We start from the raw sequence: 21,560 nt of genomic DNA, 5'->3' as shown, positions 1-21,560 counted from the left end.
CGTCTCGAGGCCGATGCCTTTCTTCTCGACTGGGGAGGGAGGTTCCTTTATGCGTTTCCTCCTTTCCCTCTGATCTTGAGAACGTTGGTACATCTCAAATCGACCAGAGCCACTATGATTCTCATTGCGCCTCGTTGGCCTCGTCAACCATGGTTCTCCCTGCTCCTCCAACTCAGTGTCAGGGAGCCTCTGCTTCTGCCTGTTTTTCCCTCTCTGCTGTCTCAGAGTCGGGGTTCGCTGTTGCATCCCAATCTTCAGTCCTTACATCTGACGGCTTGGTTCCTTTCCCTTTGACTTCGGTGCCTCTTTCTCAGTCTGTCAGGGAGGTTTTGGAAGCTTCGCGCAAGGTCTCGACTCGGCTTTGCTATTCCCAGAAGTGGACCAGATTTTCATCCTGGTGTTCCTTGCATCATCTGGATCCGAGCTCGGTTCCGGTGGCTTTGGTCCTGGAATATTTGCTTCATTTATCTCAGTCTGGTCTGAAGACGACTTCCATTCGGGTGCATCTCAGTGCTATTGCTGCTTTCCATCGGCATCTCGAGGGCAGGTCTCTCTCCCTTCATCCTCTGGTTACTCGTTTCATGAGGGGTCTTTTGAACGTCCATCCTCCTGTTAAGCCCCCTCCTGTGGTTTGGGATCTCAACGTAGTTCTGGCTCAACTGATGAAGCCTCCGTTTGAGCCTATGGATAAATCTCATCTCAAGTTCCTCACTTGGAAGGTGATCTTTCTACTAGCACTCACTTCCGCTCGGCGGATTAGTGAGCTGCAAGCTTTGGTTGCGGACCCACCTTTTACTGTGTTCCATCATGACAAGGTGGTTCTCCGCACCCATCCTAAATTTTTGCCTAAGATTGTGTCTGATTTCCACCTCAATCAGTCCATTGTTCTTCCGGTGTTTTTTCCGAAGCCCCACACTCATCCTGGTGAGGTGGCGCTTCACACGCTTGACTGTAAGAGGGCGTTGGCTTTTTATCTTCAACGCACTCAGTCTCATCGGAGGGTTCCTCAATTGTTTTTGTCCTTCGACCCTAATCGGTTGGGACGTCCTGTTTCCAAGCGCACCTTGTCAAACTGGTTGGCTGCTTGTATTTCTTTTTGCTACGCTCAGGCTGGTCTCATGCTCCATGGTCGAGTCACGGGACATAAGGTCCGGGCTATGGCAGCTTCTGTTGCTTTTCTCCGGTCTACACCTGTTGAGGACATCTGTAAGGCTGCCACTTGGTCTTCGGTTCATACTTTCACCTCCCACTACTGTCTGGATACTTTGTCCAGGAGCGACGGCCGGTTTGGCCAGTCGGTTTTGCGTAACCTGTTTTCCTAAATTGCCATCCTCCCACCTGCCCTTTTTTAGTTGGCTTGGAGGTCACCCACATGTGAGAATATGCTGCCTGCTTGTCCTGGGATAAAGCACAGTTACTTACCGTAACAGCTGTTATCCAGGGACAGCAGGCAGATATTCTCACAACCCGCCCTCCTCCCAGGGGATGGCTTCTTTGCGGGATATGGAACTGAGGACCACGAGGTGGGGATGCGCCCTCTAGTGGAGGGAGAAGGCATGCACATGCGTGGTGCAGCATAGCAAGCTTGAAACTTCAATCAAGTTTGCTTGAAAAGCTGTCCGCGTTGGGGCTCCGTAGATTACGTCACCCATATGTGAGAATATCTGCCTGCTGTCCCTGGATAACACCTGTTACGGTAAGTAACTGTGCTTTATTGCAGTTGTGTTTTTGAACGCTGTTCAAATTTTTTGCATTTTGCCTTCCCACTCTTGCATTATTCCTTCTTTTTTTCTATAATTTTTAAGTTTAAGTGCCTTGGCCCGGAGAACTGCATAGAATCTTTTGCTCAGTGTTCTACCCTGCAGAAATGTTCCATTCAGAGCCAGAAACTTCAACAAGAAAAATTGGCATTGACTTGGACTCAGAGAAGACGTCACAACTTTTGATGTCGAAGGCATCGACATTGACACCAGCGTCGGGAGGCATTGTTCCACCTGGTAAGCCAGCTAAGAAGCCACCAGCTTCCCAACTGATGTCGTAGGTCACCCTCGTATCGAGTCCCTTGATGCCGACCAAGTGACGACCTTTCTTGTGCTTTGCCTTTCCTACATCTAGGTGTGCATCCTCTTCGAGGTCACCCTCTCCGAGGCAAGACACAGCACCGATGGTACTGGCAGAAAGGCCAAAGGTACTGATGCTTTCCTTCCGTGAAAAGCTTGATGCGCTTTTCCAAGTGAATGATATGTTTAAACTCCTCACCCCAACATTGATTCCCTTGGTACTGGCTCAATCTGAGCATAAGGCCACCAGGTCCTGTGCTTCCAATACTGGCTCTCCAGAGCAGCATCGACATTCCATATCCAAGCATAGACCAGTTCTCCATCAAGGCCCCGCTACAGTTCATCAAGGCATCGTCATTCTTCCTCCTCATCTCGACGCTCCAAATCCAATAAGCATAATTCCTCTTCAGGAGCTTTGAAAAGAAAACATCACTCTCCCTCATGGTCTTCAAAGAGTAAAAGAGTGTCACATCATCATCGTCTTTGGATAGACACCAGGATCGACATCAGCATCGATCTTCTCGATGCATTCCTTCACCAAAGCCCTTTTATGACTCCAACTTACACTCTGATTCAGCTGAGAACATACCCGAGTCTACAACGGAAGCTTATGACACTACCTTGGAAAAGTCTCCACAAAAGTCTCCACCAAGGGCTAAATCAACCTACTGAAAGACTTTCTTTTACAAAATTTATTAGGCAGTTGGGTAAAGAGCTGATTCTGCCTTCAGTGCTGAATACTTGGAGGCTTTAGATTATGATGAGCCTCCTAAAGAACTTCTCAGACTACCTTTGCATGGAATTCTCAAAGAGGCTCTTCACAAGAACTGGGAAACACCCCCAGGAAAGAGACTTGGGAGTTCTGATCGACAAGTCGATGAAGCCGTCCATGCAATCTGTGGCGGCAGCAAAAAGGGCGAACAGAATGCTAGGAATGATAAAGAAGGGGATCACGAACAGATCGGAGAGGGTTATCATGCCGCTGTACCGGGCCATGGTGCGCCCTCACCTGGAGTACTGCATCCAGCACTGGTCACCGTACATGAAGAAGGACATGGTACTACTCAAAAGGGTCCAGAGAAGAGCGACTAAGATGGTTAAGGGGCTGGAGGAGTTGCCATACAGCGAAAGATTAGAGAAACTGGACCTCTTTTCCCTCGAACAGAGGAGATTGAGAGGGGACATGGTCGAAACATTCAAGGTACTGAAGGGAATAGACTTAGTAGATAAGGACAGGTTGTTCACCCTCTCCAAGGTAGGGATAATGAGAGGGCATTCTCTAAAATTGAAAGGGGATAGATTCCGTACGAGCATAAGGAAGTTCTTCTTCACTCAGAGAGTGGTAGAGAACTGGAACGCTCTTCCGGAGTCTGTCATAGGGGAAAATACCCTCCAGGGATCCAAGACAAAGTTAGACAAGTTCCTGCTGAACCGGAATGTATGCAGGTAGGGCTAGTATCAGTTAGGGCGCTGATCTTTGACCAGAGGGCCGCCATGTGAGCAGACTGCTGGGCACGATGGACCACTGGTCTGACCCAGCAGCGGCAATTCATATGTTCATTGGCTCCCAGAAAATTTGACTCTCTATATAAAATAATTTCTTCTCCGGGTTTTGACAAACCACAGCTTCAGAACCAGTCCTTAGTGGCAGAGTCGACTTTGAAAAAATCTACTCCATCGAGAGTCCATGCCTCTGTGCCACCAGGGCGTGAAGGGCGCGTCGAGCTCTACGCACGTGGAGATGATGCGGTATACAAATCTAAGGATTAGATTAGATTATGGATAAATTTGGATGTCGCCTATATCAAAATTCCATGTTGGCGAATAGAGTTCTAAATTACAATTTCTATATTTCCTGCTATGCAAAGCACCTTGTTAAGAAATTGCCTTCTTTTGATAGATACGTTTCCTGCACAACATTTACAGGAATTTCATCATATCTATTACCCTTGACTTAGCTAGGAGATATATGGCAAGATCTGTACACCGTTTAGACACTTGTTTTGATAGACGGTATATCAAAAATAAAGAAACTTGAAACTTGATTTGCTTATGATGCATTTGAATTATCTTGCAGAACCTCAGCTATGTCGGTGGCAATGCGACATCTCGCATGGCTAAGAGTCTCAGATATGGACATCAATTTTTAGGACAGATTAGCGAATATTCCCTGCTTGGGTGATGAGCTGTTTGGTGACTCTATTGAAAATGCCACACAAAAGGTCACTGATAATGAGAAACATTGGGATGTTTTGGTTAAATCCTTTCAACTTCTAAATATTTTAAGCCTTCTTCATATCAAAGGCGTTTTTCTTCAAAACCAGCTGCTCCTCTTAGACTACAGCAGAAAAAGCAAAACAACAGCACCCTCAGAAATCTCAATCGGCAGTTTCTCAAAAGCTTACTCAGTTTTTTTTTGACGGGCTTCTAGAGAGCATAGCCGCTGTTCCTTTTCTCATCCTCTTCCTGAACCAATTGGAGGTCGGCTCCAACTGTATTATCCCCTTTGGGAACTGATAACCACAGACCTTTGAGTTCTAAAAGTCATTCAAGAGGGATACTCTCTTCAATTCATCAATATGCCTCCAGATCTTCCTCCAAGAGAGAGTCTTCTTTCAACCCTCAGCAGATGTCCTTTCTTCTTTGGGAGATAGAATCCCTTCTTCTCAATGCTATAGAAAAGGTTCCATCTGCGCAGAGAAACCGGGGTTTTTACTTCCGGTATTTTCTCATCCCAAAGAAGATAGGAGGTCTGCATCCAATCTTAGACCTCAGGGGCCTAAACAAGATACTAGTGAAGGAAAAGTTTCGGATGTTGTCCTTGTCAACTTTATATCCCCTCTTAAATCACAGTGACTAGCTTTGCTCTCTAGATCTCAAAGAGGCTTATATTCACATTCTAGTGAATCCGACCTCTGGGAAATTCCTCAGATTTCAGGTAGCACAGCATCATTATCAATACAAGGTCTTGCCCTACCACGTCCTTCTTATCTGCATGGATAATCAGGTTGTAATGTTTTACATAAACAAGCAAGGCAGCACGGGCTCTCTCTGTCTATGTCAGGAAGCCCAAAAGATTTGGACCTGGGTGATTGCTCACAAAATTTCTGAAGCAATATACATTTAAGGGGAAAATAATTATTTTCCAGACAAACTCAGCAGGTTTCTTCAGCCACATGAGTGGACACTCAACTCTGCAGTTCTGCATCACATCATCTCTCAGTGGGGGACTCCTCAGATAGACTTGTTTGCGTCCCTCCTCAACCACAAGCTGCCCCAGTTTTGCTCCAGGCAGTACTCTCCTCAGCGTCTGGAAGCAGATGTTTTTCTACTGGACATACAAGTTTTTCTTTGCGTTTCTTCCAATCCCTCTCCTCCTCAAGACACTTGTCAAGCTCATATGGGATTCTCATAGCTCCTTGGTGGCCCAGACAACCCTGGTTTTCCCTTCTACTTCAACTCAGTATCAAGGAACCAATCTGGTTCATAGACAACGGCGCGAAAGACAAAAGCGCGCGCCGACAATTGAGCACAGTGCGTGCCGCCGCACCGCTCTAAATTACAGTTTTTAGGGGCTCCGACGGGGGGTTTTGTTGGGGAACCCCCCCACTTTACTTAATAGACATCGCGCCGGCGTTATGGGGGGTTTGGGGTGTTGTAACCCTCCACATTTTACTGTAAACTGAACTTTTTCCCTAAAAAGTGAAGTTTTCAGTAAAATGTGAGGGGTTACAACCCCCCACAACGCCCCCACAACGTGGCGCAATGTAAAGTGGGGTTCCCCCATGCCCCCCCGTCGGAGCGCTAAAAACAGTAATTTAGAGTGGCGCGGCGGCGCGCGCTGTGCTCAATTGTCTGGGTGCGCCTTTGTCCCGGCGCGCTTTTGACCTGACACCAACCAATCCCTCTTCAGATTTTTCCATCTCTTCTCATGTAGAGTCACGGATCTCTTCTGCATCCCAATCTTCAGTCGTTGCAACTGACAGCTTGGTACTTCTCAGGCTGACATCGGCTGACCTTCGTCTTTCCCAGCCTGTCAGACTTATCTTAGAAGCATCAAGAAAACCGTCTAATCAACAGTGTTATCAGCAGAAATGGAAACAGTTTTCCATGTGGTGTACTCTTCATAATCTTGATGCTAAATCCACCTCTTTATCTTCAGTATTGGATTACCTTCTACATTTATCTAATTCAGGCCTCAAGACCACTTTGATTAGAGTTCATCTTAGTGCTATCAGTGCTTTTCATAGACCAGTTGATGGAAAACCTCTCACTGCTCATCATCCTCTTGTATACAGGTTTATGAAAGGACTTTTCAATGTCAAACCACCTTCAGTGGTTTGTGATCTTAATGTGGTTCTTGCTAGACTAATGAAGCCTCCTTTCGAACCAATGTCTACGGCACATCTCAAGTACCTCACTTGGAAATTAGTTTTTCTTATCTCCCTTTCTTCTGCTCGAAGAGTAAGTGAACTTTGAAGCGCTGGTGGCGGATCCACCCTTCACAGTGTTCTACCATGACAAAGTTGCACTTCGTACCCATTCAAGGTTTCTTCATAAAGTCGTCACTGAATTTCATCTATTGTACTTCCAGTGTTTTCCCTAAGCCTCATTCTCGCCCTGCTCTTCAAAATTTAGACTGCAAAAGAGCGTTGGCTTATTACTTGCAGAGAACTCAGCCACATAGAACTTCTCCTCAACTTTTCATCTAGCAAGTTGGAACTCCTGTATCCAAGAGAATGATTTCTACATGGTCGGCGGCTTGTATTGCCTTCTGTTATGCTCAGGTTGTGCTCCAACTGGAGAGTCGAGTCACAGTCCACAAAGTCCGAGCTTTGGCAGCCTCAGTTACTTTCCTACGCTCCACTCCTATTGATGAAATCTGTAAAGCTGCTACTTGGTCCTCAGTTCATTACATTACATTAGTGATTTCTATTCCGCCAATACCTTACATTCATATCACAGTACTGTCTGGAATCTTATTCCAGACGGGATGGTCACTTTGGCCAAGCAGTATGGCAAAATTTATTTTCCTAATGGCCAACACTCCTTCTATCCCATTATCCCAGGACAAGCAGGCAGCCTATTCTCAACATATGGGTGACATCATCCACGGAGCCCGGATGCGGACAGCCTCACAAGCATACTTGCTTGTAGAAAACTTCAGAAGTTTCGAGTCAGCCGCACCGCTCATGCGCGAGTGCCTTCCCGCCCAGTACAGGGTGAGTCTCCTCAGTTCTCAGTTTTCCATGGAGCCAAGAAGTATGTACTTTGACACTCTGCGTTGAACTTCATTTGCTTCGTGCCTTCTCTCACCACGGTTTGTGTTCTTTTTAGTTGTAAATCACTGTTACTTTCTTTATTTTTCTTTTAAAAAAAGAAGTCTTATTTTAATTTTTTCTTCAGTAACTGACTGGCGAGCCAGGCTGTGCAGCCACAGCCTGAGGGCGTGGACTTCGCAGTGGATATCTTCCCTCCTATGTCCCAGCCAGTCACAGGCTTAAAGAAGTGTAGCCAGTGCCAGTGTGCGATTTCCCTCATGGACCCACACCACTGGTGCCTTGGGCCTGACCATAATCCGAAGTCGTGTGAGCGCTGTGCTACTCTTCAACTTCAAGCCCTTAAACGTCGTCGAGTTTTAGTGGAAAAACTCTTCAGCATGGAGTCTTTGGTGACACCCTCGACCTTGAGTGCTACCTCGGTCCCGCCTTCCAGTGAAGGTTCAAGTTCAAATTTATTCATTCTTAATGAATCGCTTATTTAGATTGCTAAGCGATGTACAACATAATATAAATGTGCAGATAAAATATTGGTGCTGACGTACAAAATGACTTTTATATTGTGGGTTAAAACTTACAAGAATTGTGTGGGAAAATGGGGAGAAAGTTACAATCTTTAAATAGGAAAAAAAGAAAAACATAAAAGGAATGAATAAAAGGGGGGGTAATTTTGGCTACTTAAATAAAAATTGTTAATTTGAAAGCTAAAAATCATATGCATCTTTAAAAAGATATGTTTTTAAGGGTTTTTTAAATGAGGGTAAATCTTTTATGTCTCTAATGTATTGAGGTAGGAGGTTCCATGATTGGGGAGCCATTACAGAAAACATGTCGTGCCGTCTAATTCCTATAACTTTCATCGAGGGAACGGAAAGAAGATTGTGGGAAGTCGAGCGGAGAGATCGTGAAGTGCTATATGGGATTAACCACCTATGAATAAATTGTGGTTCATTATAACTCAAAGCTTTAAAAACTAAAAACAGTAATTTAAAAGTAATGCGGTGGCTTACCGGAAGCCAATGGGATTTAATCAACAGGGGTAACATGATCATATTTTTTCGCTTTGTGGATCAGTTTCACGGCAGTATTTTGGATTAATTGCAGCCATCTTTTTTTCTCCTGCTTCCACAACTTCAACCTCGAGCCTCATCAGACCATCCTCGTTTGGATTGTCTTTAGCCTCGAGTACACCTGCTTTATCTTCCCCTGAGCTCCCCTCAGGTCAGATACCTAAGCAGAGCCCTATCCATTCACCAGCATCATTGCCTGTTTCCATACATAGGGCGAAGTCTCCTTGATCCACGAGACCTGCTTCCAGGCACCACTCATTGCCGATCGAGGCCTTCATTGAGACATCCATCGAGGCGCAGATCTTCTTCTAAAGAGCAGCCTTCTTCGTCTAGGCCTCATTCCAGACCTTCCAGTTCTTCGAGGCCCCCAACTCCTTGCTCTAGGTCACCGCTTCTGGACCCTGAGGAATCAGCTGCTTCCATTGCCTCCTCCAAGTCTCCATATTCTTTGGATTGCCACTTCTCCAGAGAGGCTTCACCTTCGTTCTCGAGGTCATCAAGTCCCTCATGAGGCAGGGCATTGGCGGATCAGATGTTTTTCTCTTCCTTCCTTCATCAGATGGCTGATGATCACCAATCTGCTGACTTCAACCACAGACTACAAAACCTTCAAAAAAGAAATAAAAACCCTACTCTTCAAAAAATATGTAAAACCAATATAACACAACCAAACGGGCTCTGAACTCCTGCAATTACCAAATACTCCTTAATAAATTAGAAAATGCTCAAACTATTCCTTAAGTACCTCTTAATATCTTAACAATATGTTCTTCTTATTGTCATAACAACTCTTATGTAATCCGCCTTGAACCGCACGGTAAAGGTGGAATAGAAATCACTAATGTAAAATTCAGTTAGATGCTGGTTCTAAATACTCTAAGGAGTATCTCGAGGTCATGCATCTACCTCAACCTCCTGCAGAGTCACTTAAGCTTCCTCTTAACAAGCTTTTGTCTAAAACTTTCAAACGTTGTCTGGAGACTCCTTATGCTATACCTGCTTTTCCAGGCAAATTGGAATCAAGATATAGAACTCTGCATTGCAAAGGGGTTGAGAATTCACAATTATCTCACCAATCCCTCCTTGTGGAGTCTTCTTTGAAAAGAACCCATCCTTCCAGGTCTATGCTATGGTTCCTCCTGGAAGGGGGAGGATAAGACCATGGACAAGTTTGGATGCTGTCTATCAAAATGCTATGATATACTCCAAAGTTCTTAATTAAAATTTTGTCTTCGTTACTTATCTCAAGTTCCTTATTGATCTTCTTCCAGGTTTTCTGAAGAACCTGGATCAACATAGACATTTTGAGTTCCAGGAAGTCACTGCTACTCTGTCACAACTCAGTTTGCATCTTCAGTCATCTTATGATGCCTTTGAGCTGTTGGCTAGGGCCACTGCTTTCTCTGTAGCAATGCGCCGCTTGGCCTGGCTTCGCACCATTGACATGGACCCTAATCTCCAGGACCGTCTGGCTAAAATTCCTTGTGAGGGCAATGACCTCTTTGATGAATCCATAGAGGATGCCACTAAGAAATTGTCTGAGCATGAAAAGTCTTTTGATTCCATTGTCAGACCAAAGTCAAAACCTGCTCCTGCAAAACCTTCACGCCCTACTCCAGTTTTCCAGAGGCGTTATACTCCAAAGGCGGCTCCTAACACTCGAGCCCCTTCTAAGAAACCTAAGTACAGAAGCAACAGAAACCTCAGCCTTCTGCTGCACCTAAGGCTTTGCAGCCTTTTTGACTGTCTAAAACAGAGCATAACCTCCATCATTCTGCCTCTGTCCATCCTTCCTCCCATAGGAGTTCGTCTCCATCATTTTTATCACCAATGGGAGACCATTACATCTGACGTCTGGGTGCTGTCAATAATCAGGGAAGGATACTCTCTTCATTTTACTCAGGTTCCACCAGAGCTTCCTCCAAGAGAGTATCCTTCCAATCCATCCCAGACTGCCCTTCTTCTTCAGGAAGCTCAAGCTCTGCTTTGTCTCTGTGCCATCGAGGAAGTTCCCTTAGAACAGCAGAGCAGGGGGTTTTACTCCCGTTACTTACTAGTTCCAAAGAAGACAGGCGATCTGAGACCCATTTTTGATTTCAGGGCTCCCAACAAATTTTTAGTCAAAGAAAAATTTTGTATGTTGTCCCTGGTGTCCCTTTATCCCCTTCTAGATCAGAACAATTGGTTATGTTCTCTGGATCTCAAGGAGGCTTATACTCACATCCCCATTCATCCGACCTCCCGTCAGTACCTCAGATTTCGGGTGAGGAATGCATTATCAATACAGAGTGCTACCCTTTATCTTGGCTTCGTCTCCTAGAGTGTTCACCAAGTGCCTGGTGGTGGTAGCAGCAGCTTTAAGGAACCATGGTCTTCAGATGTTCCCCTACCTGGACAACTAGCTCATCAAAGATTCAACTTCTTAGGGGGTTATTATAGCGACCCAATGGACTACGTGGTTCCTACAAAGCTTGGGATTCTAAACCAACTTTTCCAAATCCCAACTTCAGCCCTCTCAGAATCTACAGTTTATCGGAGCTGTTCTGGACACTATCTAACTAAGAGCATTCCTTCCGCAACAACATATGGGGGCTCTTCTTCAACTCTGTCATGCAGTGTCTTCTCGCTCTTTCATCTCAGCGAGACACATGATGGTACTACTAGGTCACATGGCCTCCACAGTACACGTGACTCCTTTTGCCAAACTTCACCTCAGAAATCTTCAGTGGACGCAGGCTTGCGAACCACTCTCTCGACACATTACAGTCACTCCTTCGTTGAGACAATCTCTCCACTGGTGGATGCTCTCTTCCAATCTCTCCAGAGGTTTACTGTTTCAGATGCCCACTCATCAGAAGGTCCTCATGACAGATTCCTCGACCTACGCTTGGGGGGCTCATCTCGATGGTCTCCGTACTCAAGGCCACTGGACCAGTATGGATCGTCAGTGTCACATCAATCTGCTGGAACTCAGAGCGATCTTCAATGCTTTAAAAGCTTTTCAACATCTTCTTCACAACCAGGTAGTCCTTATTCGGACGGACAACCAAGTCGCCATGTACTATGTCAACAAACAAGGGGGGACGGGATCTCCCTCCCTTTGTCAAGAAGCTCTGAAGTTTTGGTACTGGGCAATCCTTCACAACACCTTCCTCAAAGCCAGCTACATCCAAGGGGCGAAAAACAGTTTGGCGGATAAATTGAATCGTCTTCTGCAACCTCATGAATGGACACTCAATTCCTCGCCTCTTCATCATATTTTTTCGCAGTGGGGAATGCCACAGATAGATCTCTTTGCATCTCCCCTCAAACACAAACTGCCTCATTTCTGCTACAGGATATATTCTCCTCATCGCCTTGAGGCAGATGCTTTTCTACTGGAATGGACAAATCTTTTTCTGTATGTATTCCCTCTCATTCTCAAGACTCTTGTCAAGTTGAAGAACAATCATGCCACCATAATTCTGATAGCTCCTCGGTGGCCAAGATAAGAACATAAGAACATAAGCAGTGCCTCTGCTGGGTCAGACCATAGGTCCATCCTGCCCAGCAGTCCGCTCCCGCGGCGGCCCAAACAGGTCACGACCTGTATAAATCACAAAAAGGTGCCCCCATGCCTCCTTGGTTTCCTAATTGAGTCCTATCTTCCTATCAAAGTCCTAGCCCTCCGGTCTTGCACCTGCACGACCTGGTTGGGTTTCTACATTTATTTTCTGGTTAGCTTTCTCAGTATCCCACGATCCCTTTATCCCTCAGGAATCCATCCAGTCTCTGTTTGAATCCCTATACCGTACTCTGCCTGATCACTTCCTCCGGTAGCGCATTCCAAGTGTCCACGACCCTCTGGGTGAAAAAAAACTTCCATGCATTCGTTTTGAACCTATCTCCCTTCAGTTTCTCCGAATGCCCCCTCGTACATGTTGTCCCCTTCAGCCTGAAGAATCTGTCCCTATCCACCCTCTCTATGCCCCTCATGATCTTGAAGGTCTCTATCATATCACCCCTGAGCCTCCTTTTTTCCAGAGAGAAGAGCCCCAGCCTATCCAACCTCTCAGCATATGGGTAGTGTTCCAGCCCTCTTATTTTTATTCTGTACAACGCTTTGAAGAAACGAAAAAGCGTTTAATCAAAAATTGAATAAACTATAAACTATAAACCAGTTTCGTTGCTCTCCTTTGGACTCTCTCAAGTACCTCCATGTCCTTCTTGAGGTACGGCGACCAATATTGAACGCAGTATTCCAGATGCGGACGCACCATCGCTCGGTACAGTGGCATGATGACTTCCCGCGTCCTGGTAGTTATGCCCCTCTTTATGATGCCCAGCATTCTGTTGGCTTTTTTTGAGGCCGCCACGCACTGTGCAGATGGCTTCAGTGATGCATCCACCAGCACACCCAAGTCTCTCTCAAGATTGCTTTCTCCCAACAATGCCCCCCCCAATTTGTAGCTGAACAACGGGTTCTTTTTCCCTATATGCATAACCTTGCATTTTTCCACATTAAAGCGCATTTGCCATTTGTTTGCCCAGTCTTCCAGCTTGTCTAGATCCCTTTGCAGGTCCTCACACTCCTCCCTGGAGCTAACTCTATCGCACAGTTTGGTATCGTCTGCAAATTTTATAACCTCGCACTTTGCCTCCTTTTCCAGGTCATTGATAAATATGTTGAAGAGTAACGGCCCCAGCACCGATCCTGCGGCACACCGCTCGTGACTCCCCGCCAGTCAGAATATTGGCCCTTTACTCCGACCCTCTGCAGTCTACCCGACAACCAGTGCTCGATCCATCTGTGCACATCCCCTCCCACCCCGTGGTTCCACAGTTTCCTAAGCAGCCTTTCATGTGGTACCTTGTCAAAAGCCTTTTGAAAATCGAGGTAAATGATGTCGATGGGTTCCCCAATGTCCACCCGACTGCTTATTCCCTCAAAGAAGTACAGAAGGTTCGTTAGGCACGACCTTCCCTTACAGAAACCGTGCTGGCTTGTTCTCAGTAGGCCATTTCTCTCAATGTGCTCGCAAATGCCGTCCTTTATCATAGCTTCCACCATCTTCCCTATAATTGAAGTCAGGCTCACCGGCCTGTAGTTCCCGGGGTCACCTCTCGATCCCTTCTTGAAGATAGGTGTGACATTCGCCAATTTCCAGTCTTCTGGTACCTCTCCAGCTTTCAAGGATAGGTTACAAACATGCTGGATTGTGCCCGCTATTTCTTGTCTTAGTTCCTTCAGAACCCTTGGGTGGATCCCGTCCAGACCCGGTGATTTGCCGCATTTTAACCTGTCTATCTGTTTGAGGACATCCTCCTTACTTACCTCTATGTGCTCCAATTTTTCAGCCTGTTCCCCACTCATGAGCTCCTCTGAGTCCGGTATATTAGATGTGTCTTCTCTCGTGAAAACCGACGAGAAGAACGTGTTCAACCTCTCAGCTACCTCTTTATCCTCCTTAATCACTCCCTTCCTATCCCCATCGTCCAACGGCCCCACCTCCTCTCTTGCTGGTCGTTTCCCCTTTACGTAACTGAAGAATGCCTTGAAGTTTTTTGCTTCCCTGGCCAGCCCCTCTTTGTATTTCCCTTTTGCTTTTCTAACCTCTCGGTGACATTCTTTTTGGCATTTCCTGTGCGCCTGGTGATTTTCCTCCGTTGGATCCTTTTTCCATCTCCGGAAGGATACTTTTTTTGTCATTTATTGCCTTCTTTACTTCTGCTGAGATCCAAATCGGGTCCTTTGACCGCTTGTTCTTGCAGCCTTTCCTGAAACTGGGGACGTATGTTTTTTGTGCTTCCTGCAGGGTGTCCCTGAATAGGGTCCAGGCGCTTTCCACAGTCTCCATCCTAAAGATGTTTCTGAGCTTCCTCCCCACCATTTCCCTCATAGCAACATAGTTCCCTTTCTTGAAGTTGAGCGCAGTTGTTGCGGTTCTCCTTACTATGGGTGACCCCCTATCTAATGTGAATCTGATCGCATTGTGGTCGCTGTTGCCTAGTGGTCCTCCCACTTCTACCCCTCTTGCAGGCCCCCCTAATCCGTTCAGGATGAGGTCAAGGGTAGCACTCCCCCGCGTCGGTTCCTTGACCAGTTGCTCCATGAAGCAGTCCCTCACAGCTTCTACAAATCCTGTTTCCCTAGTGCAGTTGGAGTGACCCATACTCCAGTCTATCCCTGGGTAGTTGAAGTCCCCCATCACTGTTACACTTCCAGCCCTGCACTCCTGTCTCAGTTCAGCTTCCAGGTCGTGTCCGAGTCCTTCCGGCGTGCTGGTGGGCGATAGTACAACCCCAGTTTTATGCCTGCACCCTTGTTTCCCGGCAATTTGACCCATAGCGATTCCAGCCCCTCTGCCTTCGTTGCCATATCCATCCCGACCGAGTAGATAGAGTCCTTTATATATAGTGCTATGCCTCCCCCCTTCTTGTGGGTCCTGTCTCTCCTGTAGAGCTTGTACCCCGGCAGCGCCACATCCCATTGATTCTCCTCTGTCCACCATGTTTCTGTAATTCCAATTATATCCAGGTCTTCCCCCTTGGCCACGACCTCTAGTTCATCCATCTTGGCCATGAGGCTTCTTGCATTTGCGTATAAGCACCGCAGGTCCCGTCGTTTTTCCTCCACCTCTGCATTCACCTCTGCAATCACCTCTGCATTCACCTGGGCCGCCTCTCCTGCTCCCTGTACTTCTGTTTTGCCCTTTGCCTTTACCCTCGTAGCTTTCAGCTTCTCCACATTTCCGCCACCCCACTTCCCCGCTTTTCCTCTGGGTTTTCTTGCCCCCTCCTGGGCCCCGGCCTCTGTTCGATCCCCCTCGCCTTGTGTAGCCCCTATAATGCCCTCAGCTTTCGCCCTCTTGCCACCCAGTCCCCCTGTGTCTCCATGCACCTTAGTCTCCACACAGCAAGCTCCCTTTACCTGTTGTTTCCCTCGCTGTCTGATCCTGAGATCCACTGGTCTCTCTACTTCCTCCGTGCAGTCAGCCCGTTCAGCATCTGTTCTGGATACTGTTGTCCGAAGCGTCAACATCAGATCAGCTGTCGGCTTTCCCCCTCTCCTCAGTTTAAAGCCCTCTCGATCTCCTTCCTCACATTGGCAGCCAGTAGTCTAGTTCCCTCTGTGCTCAGGTGCAGGCCGTCCCGCCGGTAGAGCTTACTCTTTCCCCAGATGGACATCCAGTTCCTTACAAAGTGGAAGCCCTCCTCCTGGCACCATCTCCTCAACCATGCATTCACAGCCTGGAGGTCTGCCTGCCTTTTTGCATCTGCTCTCGGCACAGGCAGGATCTCTGAGAATGCTATCCTCCGGGTACTCCGCTTCAGTTTTCGTCCCAGTACCCTGAACTGGTCAGTCAGCGTGGCCATGCTGAAGTTCCTCCGGCTCACATCATTTGTTCCGACGTGGATTATCACCGCAGTCTCCTCTGTCTCTGCTCCGTCCAGGATCCTCTCGATCCTATCAGTGACATCTCGTGTCTTGGCCCCTGGGAGACAAGTCACTAGCCGATCCTCCCTTCCTCCAGCTACGTGACTATCTACCTCTCTCAAGATCGAGTCTCCCACCACAATAGCAGACTTCCCTTTCCTCAGCAACCTCCTCTGCCTCAGGTCCGTGTCCTCGGTGTAGTGAGGTGTCTCACCCTCGGGGTCTCGGTGAGTCACGGTCTCCTCCTCTTGTGTGATTCCTCCGCTAGGTCCTTCCCCGGTGTCGCCTTGTGGATCCTGGGTCTCGTCTGCCGACATCTGTCTGTGCAGCTGCTGGTCCTGTCCTTCCGCCTTCCTATAGGCCTCCTCGATGAATCTCTCAAGGTCCCTCACCTGGTCCACAATGAGGCCTGCTCCATCTGTGTCCTTGGTTGACCAGCTCGTCTCCTCTATGTTGCGCAGTCCCTCCAGTCCCTCCAGTTCCTGGACCTTGACCCTCAATCTGCCGACCTCCATCCTCAGGCTTTCCAGTTCCTGACACCGACCGCATATGTATGCCCGCCTCCCGGAGGGGAGGTAGTCATACATATGACACTCAACGCAGTAAACTGGGTAGCTCTGCTGGGTTCCTGTAGCCTCCATTTCTTTCTCCTTGCTCCTACGGTCCCTCGGTGGTTGAGAGTGGCTTTTGGCGTGCAGCTAGTTGAAAGGGTAGAGAGAGAGAGAGAAGAGTGAGAAGTTGCAAGGGTAGAGAGAGAGAGAGAGAGAGAAGAATGATAAGCCGAAAGGGTAGAGAAGGAAGAAAGTGGTGAAAAGAAATATTTTTTTTTTGTTTGTTTTTTTTTTTTTTTTTTTTTTTTATATTTGGGTTGAAGTTAGGTTTGCTGCTAGGCTGCCTGGGCTCCTTCTCAAGGCTCCTTCGCGAAGGCGCACTCGCTAAGGCGAGCGCCTTTACCGCTCGCCTTCGCCGCGCGCCGAACGGCTGGGCGCCGTTGGCTCCCTTCCTCTTCTAGTGGAGCCCGGGCCGATGCGACCTGTGACGCGCGGGGTGGGCGGAGCTAACTCTCGCCGCGACCCCGATCTGCCTGCCTCCCCAGTCCTCCTTTCCTCAGCGTCCCCGGCTCACCTCTCTGCCTGAAACCAAAAAAAAAACACAGAGAAACAACTCTACAGCCAGCAGAAGCGCCGCTGCAGGTCTCCTCGTGTCCCGGCTCCCTTCCTCTAACCTTGGTACTCCCTTCTACTTCAACTCAGCAGCAGGGAGCCACACCTTCTACCAATTTTTCCATCTCTGCTTACACAGAGTCAAGGATCTCTACTTCATCCCAACCTGCAGTCTCTACACCTGACAGCTTGGTACCTCTCAACATAATTCCTCTTCAGTTTTCTCAACCTGTAAGACATTTTAGAGGCTTCTAGAAAGCCTACCACTAAACAATACTACCACCAAATATGGACTATATTTTCTACATGGTGCATCTCTCATGATAAGGAGCCTCAAGATTCCTCCTTATCTTCTGTTCTAGATTATCTTTTGCACTTATCCACCTCTGGCCTCAAATCTATATCGATCCGAGTCCATCTCAGTGCAATTGCTGCTTTCCATCAGCCTATTGAAGGGAAACCCCTCTCTGCTCATCTAGTGGTTTCCAGATTTATGAAAGGACTTTTCAATGTCAAACCTCCTCTCAAACCGCCTCCAGTGGTTTGGGATCTCAATGTTGTTCTTGCTCAATTGATGAAGCCTCCATTTGAACCAATGTCTACGGCTCATCTGAAATATCTTACTTGGAAAGTTTTTTTTTTTCATTGCCCTCACATCTGCTAGAAGAGTCGGTGAACTGCAAGCTTTAGTTGCTGATTCACCTTTCACAGTTTTCCATCATGACAAGGTGGTCCTCCGCACTCATCCTAAATTCTTACCTAAAGTGGTTTCAGAATTTCATCTCAACCAATCCATTGTACTTCCAGTGCTTTTCCAAAGCCTTGTTCTCACCCTGGAGAATCAGCTCTTCATACGCTGGACTGTAAACTTGCTTTGGCCTTCTGCTTGGAACGCACCAAACCACACAGAACTGCTCCTCAACTTTTTGTCTTCAATCCAAACAAGTTGGGACATCCAATCTCTAAGCATACCATCTCCAACTGGATGGCTGCTGATATCTCTTTCTGCTATGCCCAGACTGGACTACAACTACAGAGTCGAGCCACAGCCCACAAAGTCAGAGCCATGGCAGCTTCAGTAGCTTTCCTCAGATCTACACCTATTGAGGAAATTTGCAAAGCTGCTACCTGGTCCTTGGTTCATACTTTCACCTCTCACTATTGTCTGGATGTTTTCTTCAGATGGGATGGCCATTTTGGCCAGAGAGTATTACAAAATATATTCTCCTAAGTTGCCAACACTCCCACCATCCCTTTTTGGTTAGCTTGGAGGTAACCCACATGTGAAAGTAGGCTGCCTGCACAGTTACTTACCGTAACAGTTGATATCCAGGGACAACAGGCAGCTATTCTCACAACCCACCCACCTCCCCTGGTTGGCTTCTCTGCTAGCTATCTGAACTGAGGAGACTCGCCCTGTGCTGGGCGGGAAGGCACTTGCGCATGCGCGTTGTGGCTGACTCGAAACTTCTGAAGTTTTCTACAAGCAAGTATGCTTGTGAGGCTGTCCGCATCCGGACTCTGAGGATGACGTCACCCATATGTTGAGAATACTGCCTGCTGTCCCTGGATAACAACTGTTACAGTAAGTAACTGTGCTTTCTAGTAGTAGTGGGAGTTCCCACATGTGAGAATATGCTACCTGCTTGTCCTGGGATAAAGCACAATTACTTACCATAACAGGTGTTATCCAGGGACAGCAGGCAGATATTCTCGCAACCCACCCACCTCCCCTGGATGGCTTCTTAGCGTGCTTATGGAATTGAGGTACGCAAGTGGCGTGGTGCGGGCAGTCGCAAAGTTTCTCAAGTTCTTAAAGTGGCAATGCAGTTTTAAAGCTGTTCGTACCGGGGCTCTGTGGATGACGTTACCCACATATGAGAATATCTGTCTGCTGTCTCTGGATAACACCTGTTATGGTAAGTAACTGTTTTTTACATATATTAAATACTGGTACATTTTTCTGCCCCTGATGGGCTTGCAACAATTCATCATTTGTTTTGGGGATAAAGAGATCATTCCAGTCAATTTACTGCATTTCTTTATCATATGCACATACTGTGCAAATGAAATGTCCTGTGTTCCATTACTAATTTATTTTTTGAGGTATATTAGCGACAGAAACAGAAATACAGGCGGGATCGTACGCCTTAGGAAACCAGATGGGAACTATGTAGAAGCGCACTCGGAAAAGGCTAAACTTTTAAACGAATACTTCTGTTCGGTCTTCACCCGCGAGGAGCCGGGATCCGGCCCTCAGCTACAGACAAGGGATAGCTCAGTAGATCCGTTTAGAAGCTTCGCGTTTACGCCAGGCAGTGTCTACTGTGAGCTGTCTAAACTCAAGGTTAACAAAGCGATGGGGCCAGACAACCTACACCCCAGGGTGATCAGGGAGTTAAGTGATGTCTTGACGGAACCACTATCCGCGCTCTTCAATCTCTCCCTTAGTACGGGTATAGTCCCGTTGGACTGGAAAACGGCTAACGTCATTCCACTCCACAAAAAAGGTTGCAGAGTGGAGGCTGCGAACTATAGACCGGTGAGTCTCACATCAATAGTGAGCAAGCTGATGGAAACTCTAATCAAACGTCAATTGGATACGATCCTGAACGAGGAGGATCTACGGGATCCCCGTCAACATGGATTTACTATGGGGAGATCCTGCCAATCCAACCTGATCAGCTTCTTTGACTGGGTGACGAGGAAGCTGGATGTTGGGGAGCCCCTGGACATCGTATACTTAGACTTCAGCAAAGCTTTCGATAGTGTACCACACCGCAGGCTGTTGAGCAAAATGAGTTCTATAGGATTGGGTGACACTTTGACAAAATGGGTTGAGAACTGGCTTGTAGGTAGGCTTCAGCGGGTGGTGATGAACGGCACCCCCTCTGAAATGACGGAAGTGATCAGTGGAGTACCGCAGGGCTCGGTCTTGGGCCCGATCCTGTTCAATATCTTTATAAGAGACTTGGCTGAAGGGCTTCGAGGTAAAATAACGTTATTCGCAGATGACGCCAAACTATGCAATGTAGTAGAAAGGAGTGCAACGGTCAAAAACTCAATGTCCGACAATATGACGCACGACCTACTCCTACTGGAGAGCTGGTCTAGGATCTGGCAACTAGGTTTCAATGCCAAAAAATGCAAAGTCATGCACCTTGGCAGCCAAAATCCATGCAAAAGTTACACCATTAATGGTGAGATCCTAGCAAGGACTGTAGCAGAACGGGACTTAGGGGTGATCATCAGTGAAGACATGAAGACTGCCAATCAAGTGGATCAGGCTTCATCTAAGGCTAGACAAATCATAGGATGTATAAGTAGGGGTTTTGTCAATCATAAGCCTGAAGTCATTATGCCATTGTATAGATCCATGGTGAGACCCCATCTGGAATACTGTGTACAATTCTGGAGGCCTCATTACCGCAAAGATGTGCTGAGACTGGAGTCGGTCCAGCGAATGGCCACCCGGATGGTCTCAGGACTCAAGGACTTCCCGTACGAGGAACGGCTGGATAAGTTGCGGCTATACTCACTCGAGGAACGCAGAGAGAGGGGAGACATGATCGAGACGTTCAAATATCTCACGGGCCGTATCAAGGTGGAAGAAGATATCTTCTTTTTCAAAAGTCCCACGGCTACAAGAGGGCATCCGTGGAAAATCAGGGGCGGGAAGCTGCACGGTGACACCAGAAAGTACTTTTTCACCGAGAGAGTGGTAGATCGCTGGAATAGTCTTCCACTTCAGGTGATTGAGGCCAGCAGCGTGCCTGATTTTAAGACAAAATGGGATCGTCACGTGGGTTCTCTTCACAGAGAAAGGTAGGGGAGGGTCATTAAGGTGGGCCGACTGGATGGGCCTTATCTGCCATCTATTTCTATGTTTCTATATTATATACTTCCTTTAACCATAAATAAACACACTTACAATATAATTTTTATTTTCTTTCATAGGTTAGTGAAAGATGCCCCATGGGATGAAGTCCCTCTTGCACACTCTCTGGTTGGTTTTGCCACTGCTTATGATTTTCTATACAGCTATCTTAACAAGACCCAACAGGAAAAATTTCTTGAAGTAATCGCCAATGCATCTGGATATATGTATGAAACATCATTCAGGCGTGGATGGGGTTTCCAGTACCTGCACAATCATCAGCCTACCAACTGCATGGCCCTTTTAACAGGAAGTTTGGTTCTAATGAATCAGGGTGAGTTTTAAAGGCATGTCTAAAATTGTTCAGGATACGTACATGTAAATCTGGTGACAATAGGAAATATATGGAAAACCAAACAGCTATATTGTAAAGATGGGCTAAATCTTTCTGCCACCAAAGTAATCTGCATGGTATCTAATACACGATTTGTTAATCACACTAATACCAAACAGGTTCAAGGCGATTTACAATAGTAAGAAACCATACATAATCTATGGAAAAATACATGGATCAGTGAAGATTCACATTAAATCAAATTAAACAAGATATTCTAGGCAGTTTCATATAAAAAGTTTACTAAGTTCAGTCCTCATTTGCAATGATAAATTGTTCCAAATAGCAATAGCAAAAACA

The 21,560-nt window shown here is 46.9% G+C and overlaps 1 protein-coding gene across 3 annotated transcripts in view; it reads left to right on the top strand.

The window, feature by feature from the left end:
• Positions 1-21,560, top strand: part of DSE (dermatan sulfate epimerase) — a 244,157-nt gene that overhangs the window by 70,785 nt on the left and 151,812 nt on the right. For all 3 annotated transcript variants that reach the window (XM_033937233.1, XM_033937232.1, XM_033937231.1), the window contains exon 3: positions 20,947-21,200. In XM_033937233.1, the coding sequence (XP_033793124.1) occupies positions 20,947-21,200 (254 nt within the window). The remainder of the gene's footprint in view (positions 1-20,946; positions 21,201-21,560) is intronic.

Source organism: Geotrypetes seraphini, chromosome 3, assembly GCF_902459505.1.
Source record: "Geotrypetes seraphini chromosome 3, aGeoSer1.1, whole genome shotgun sequence".
NCBI classification, from domain to species: Eukaryota; Metazoa; Chordata; class Amphibia; order Gymnophiona; family Dermophiidae; genus Geotrypetes; species Geotrypetes seraphini.
The sequence above is the reverse complement of the archived record's forward strand: the minus strand, read 5'-3'. Positions and strand labels throughout refer to the sequence as shown.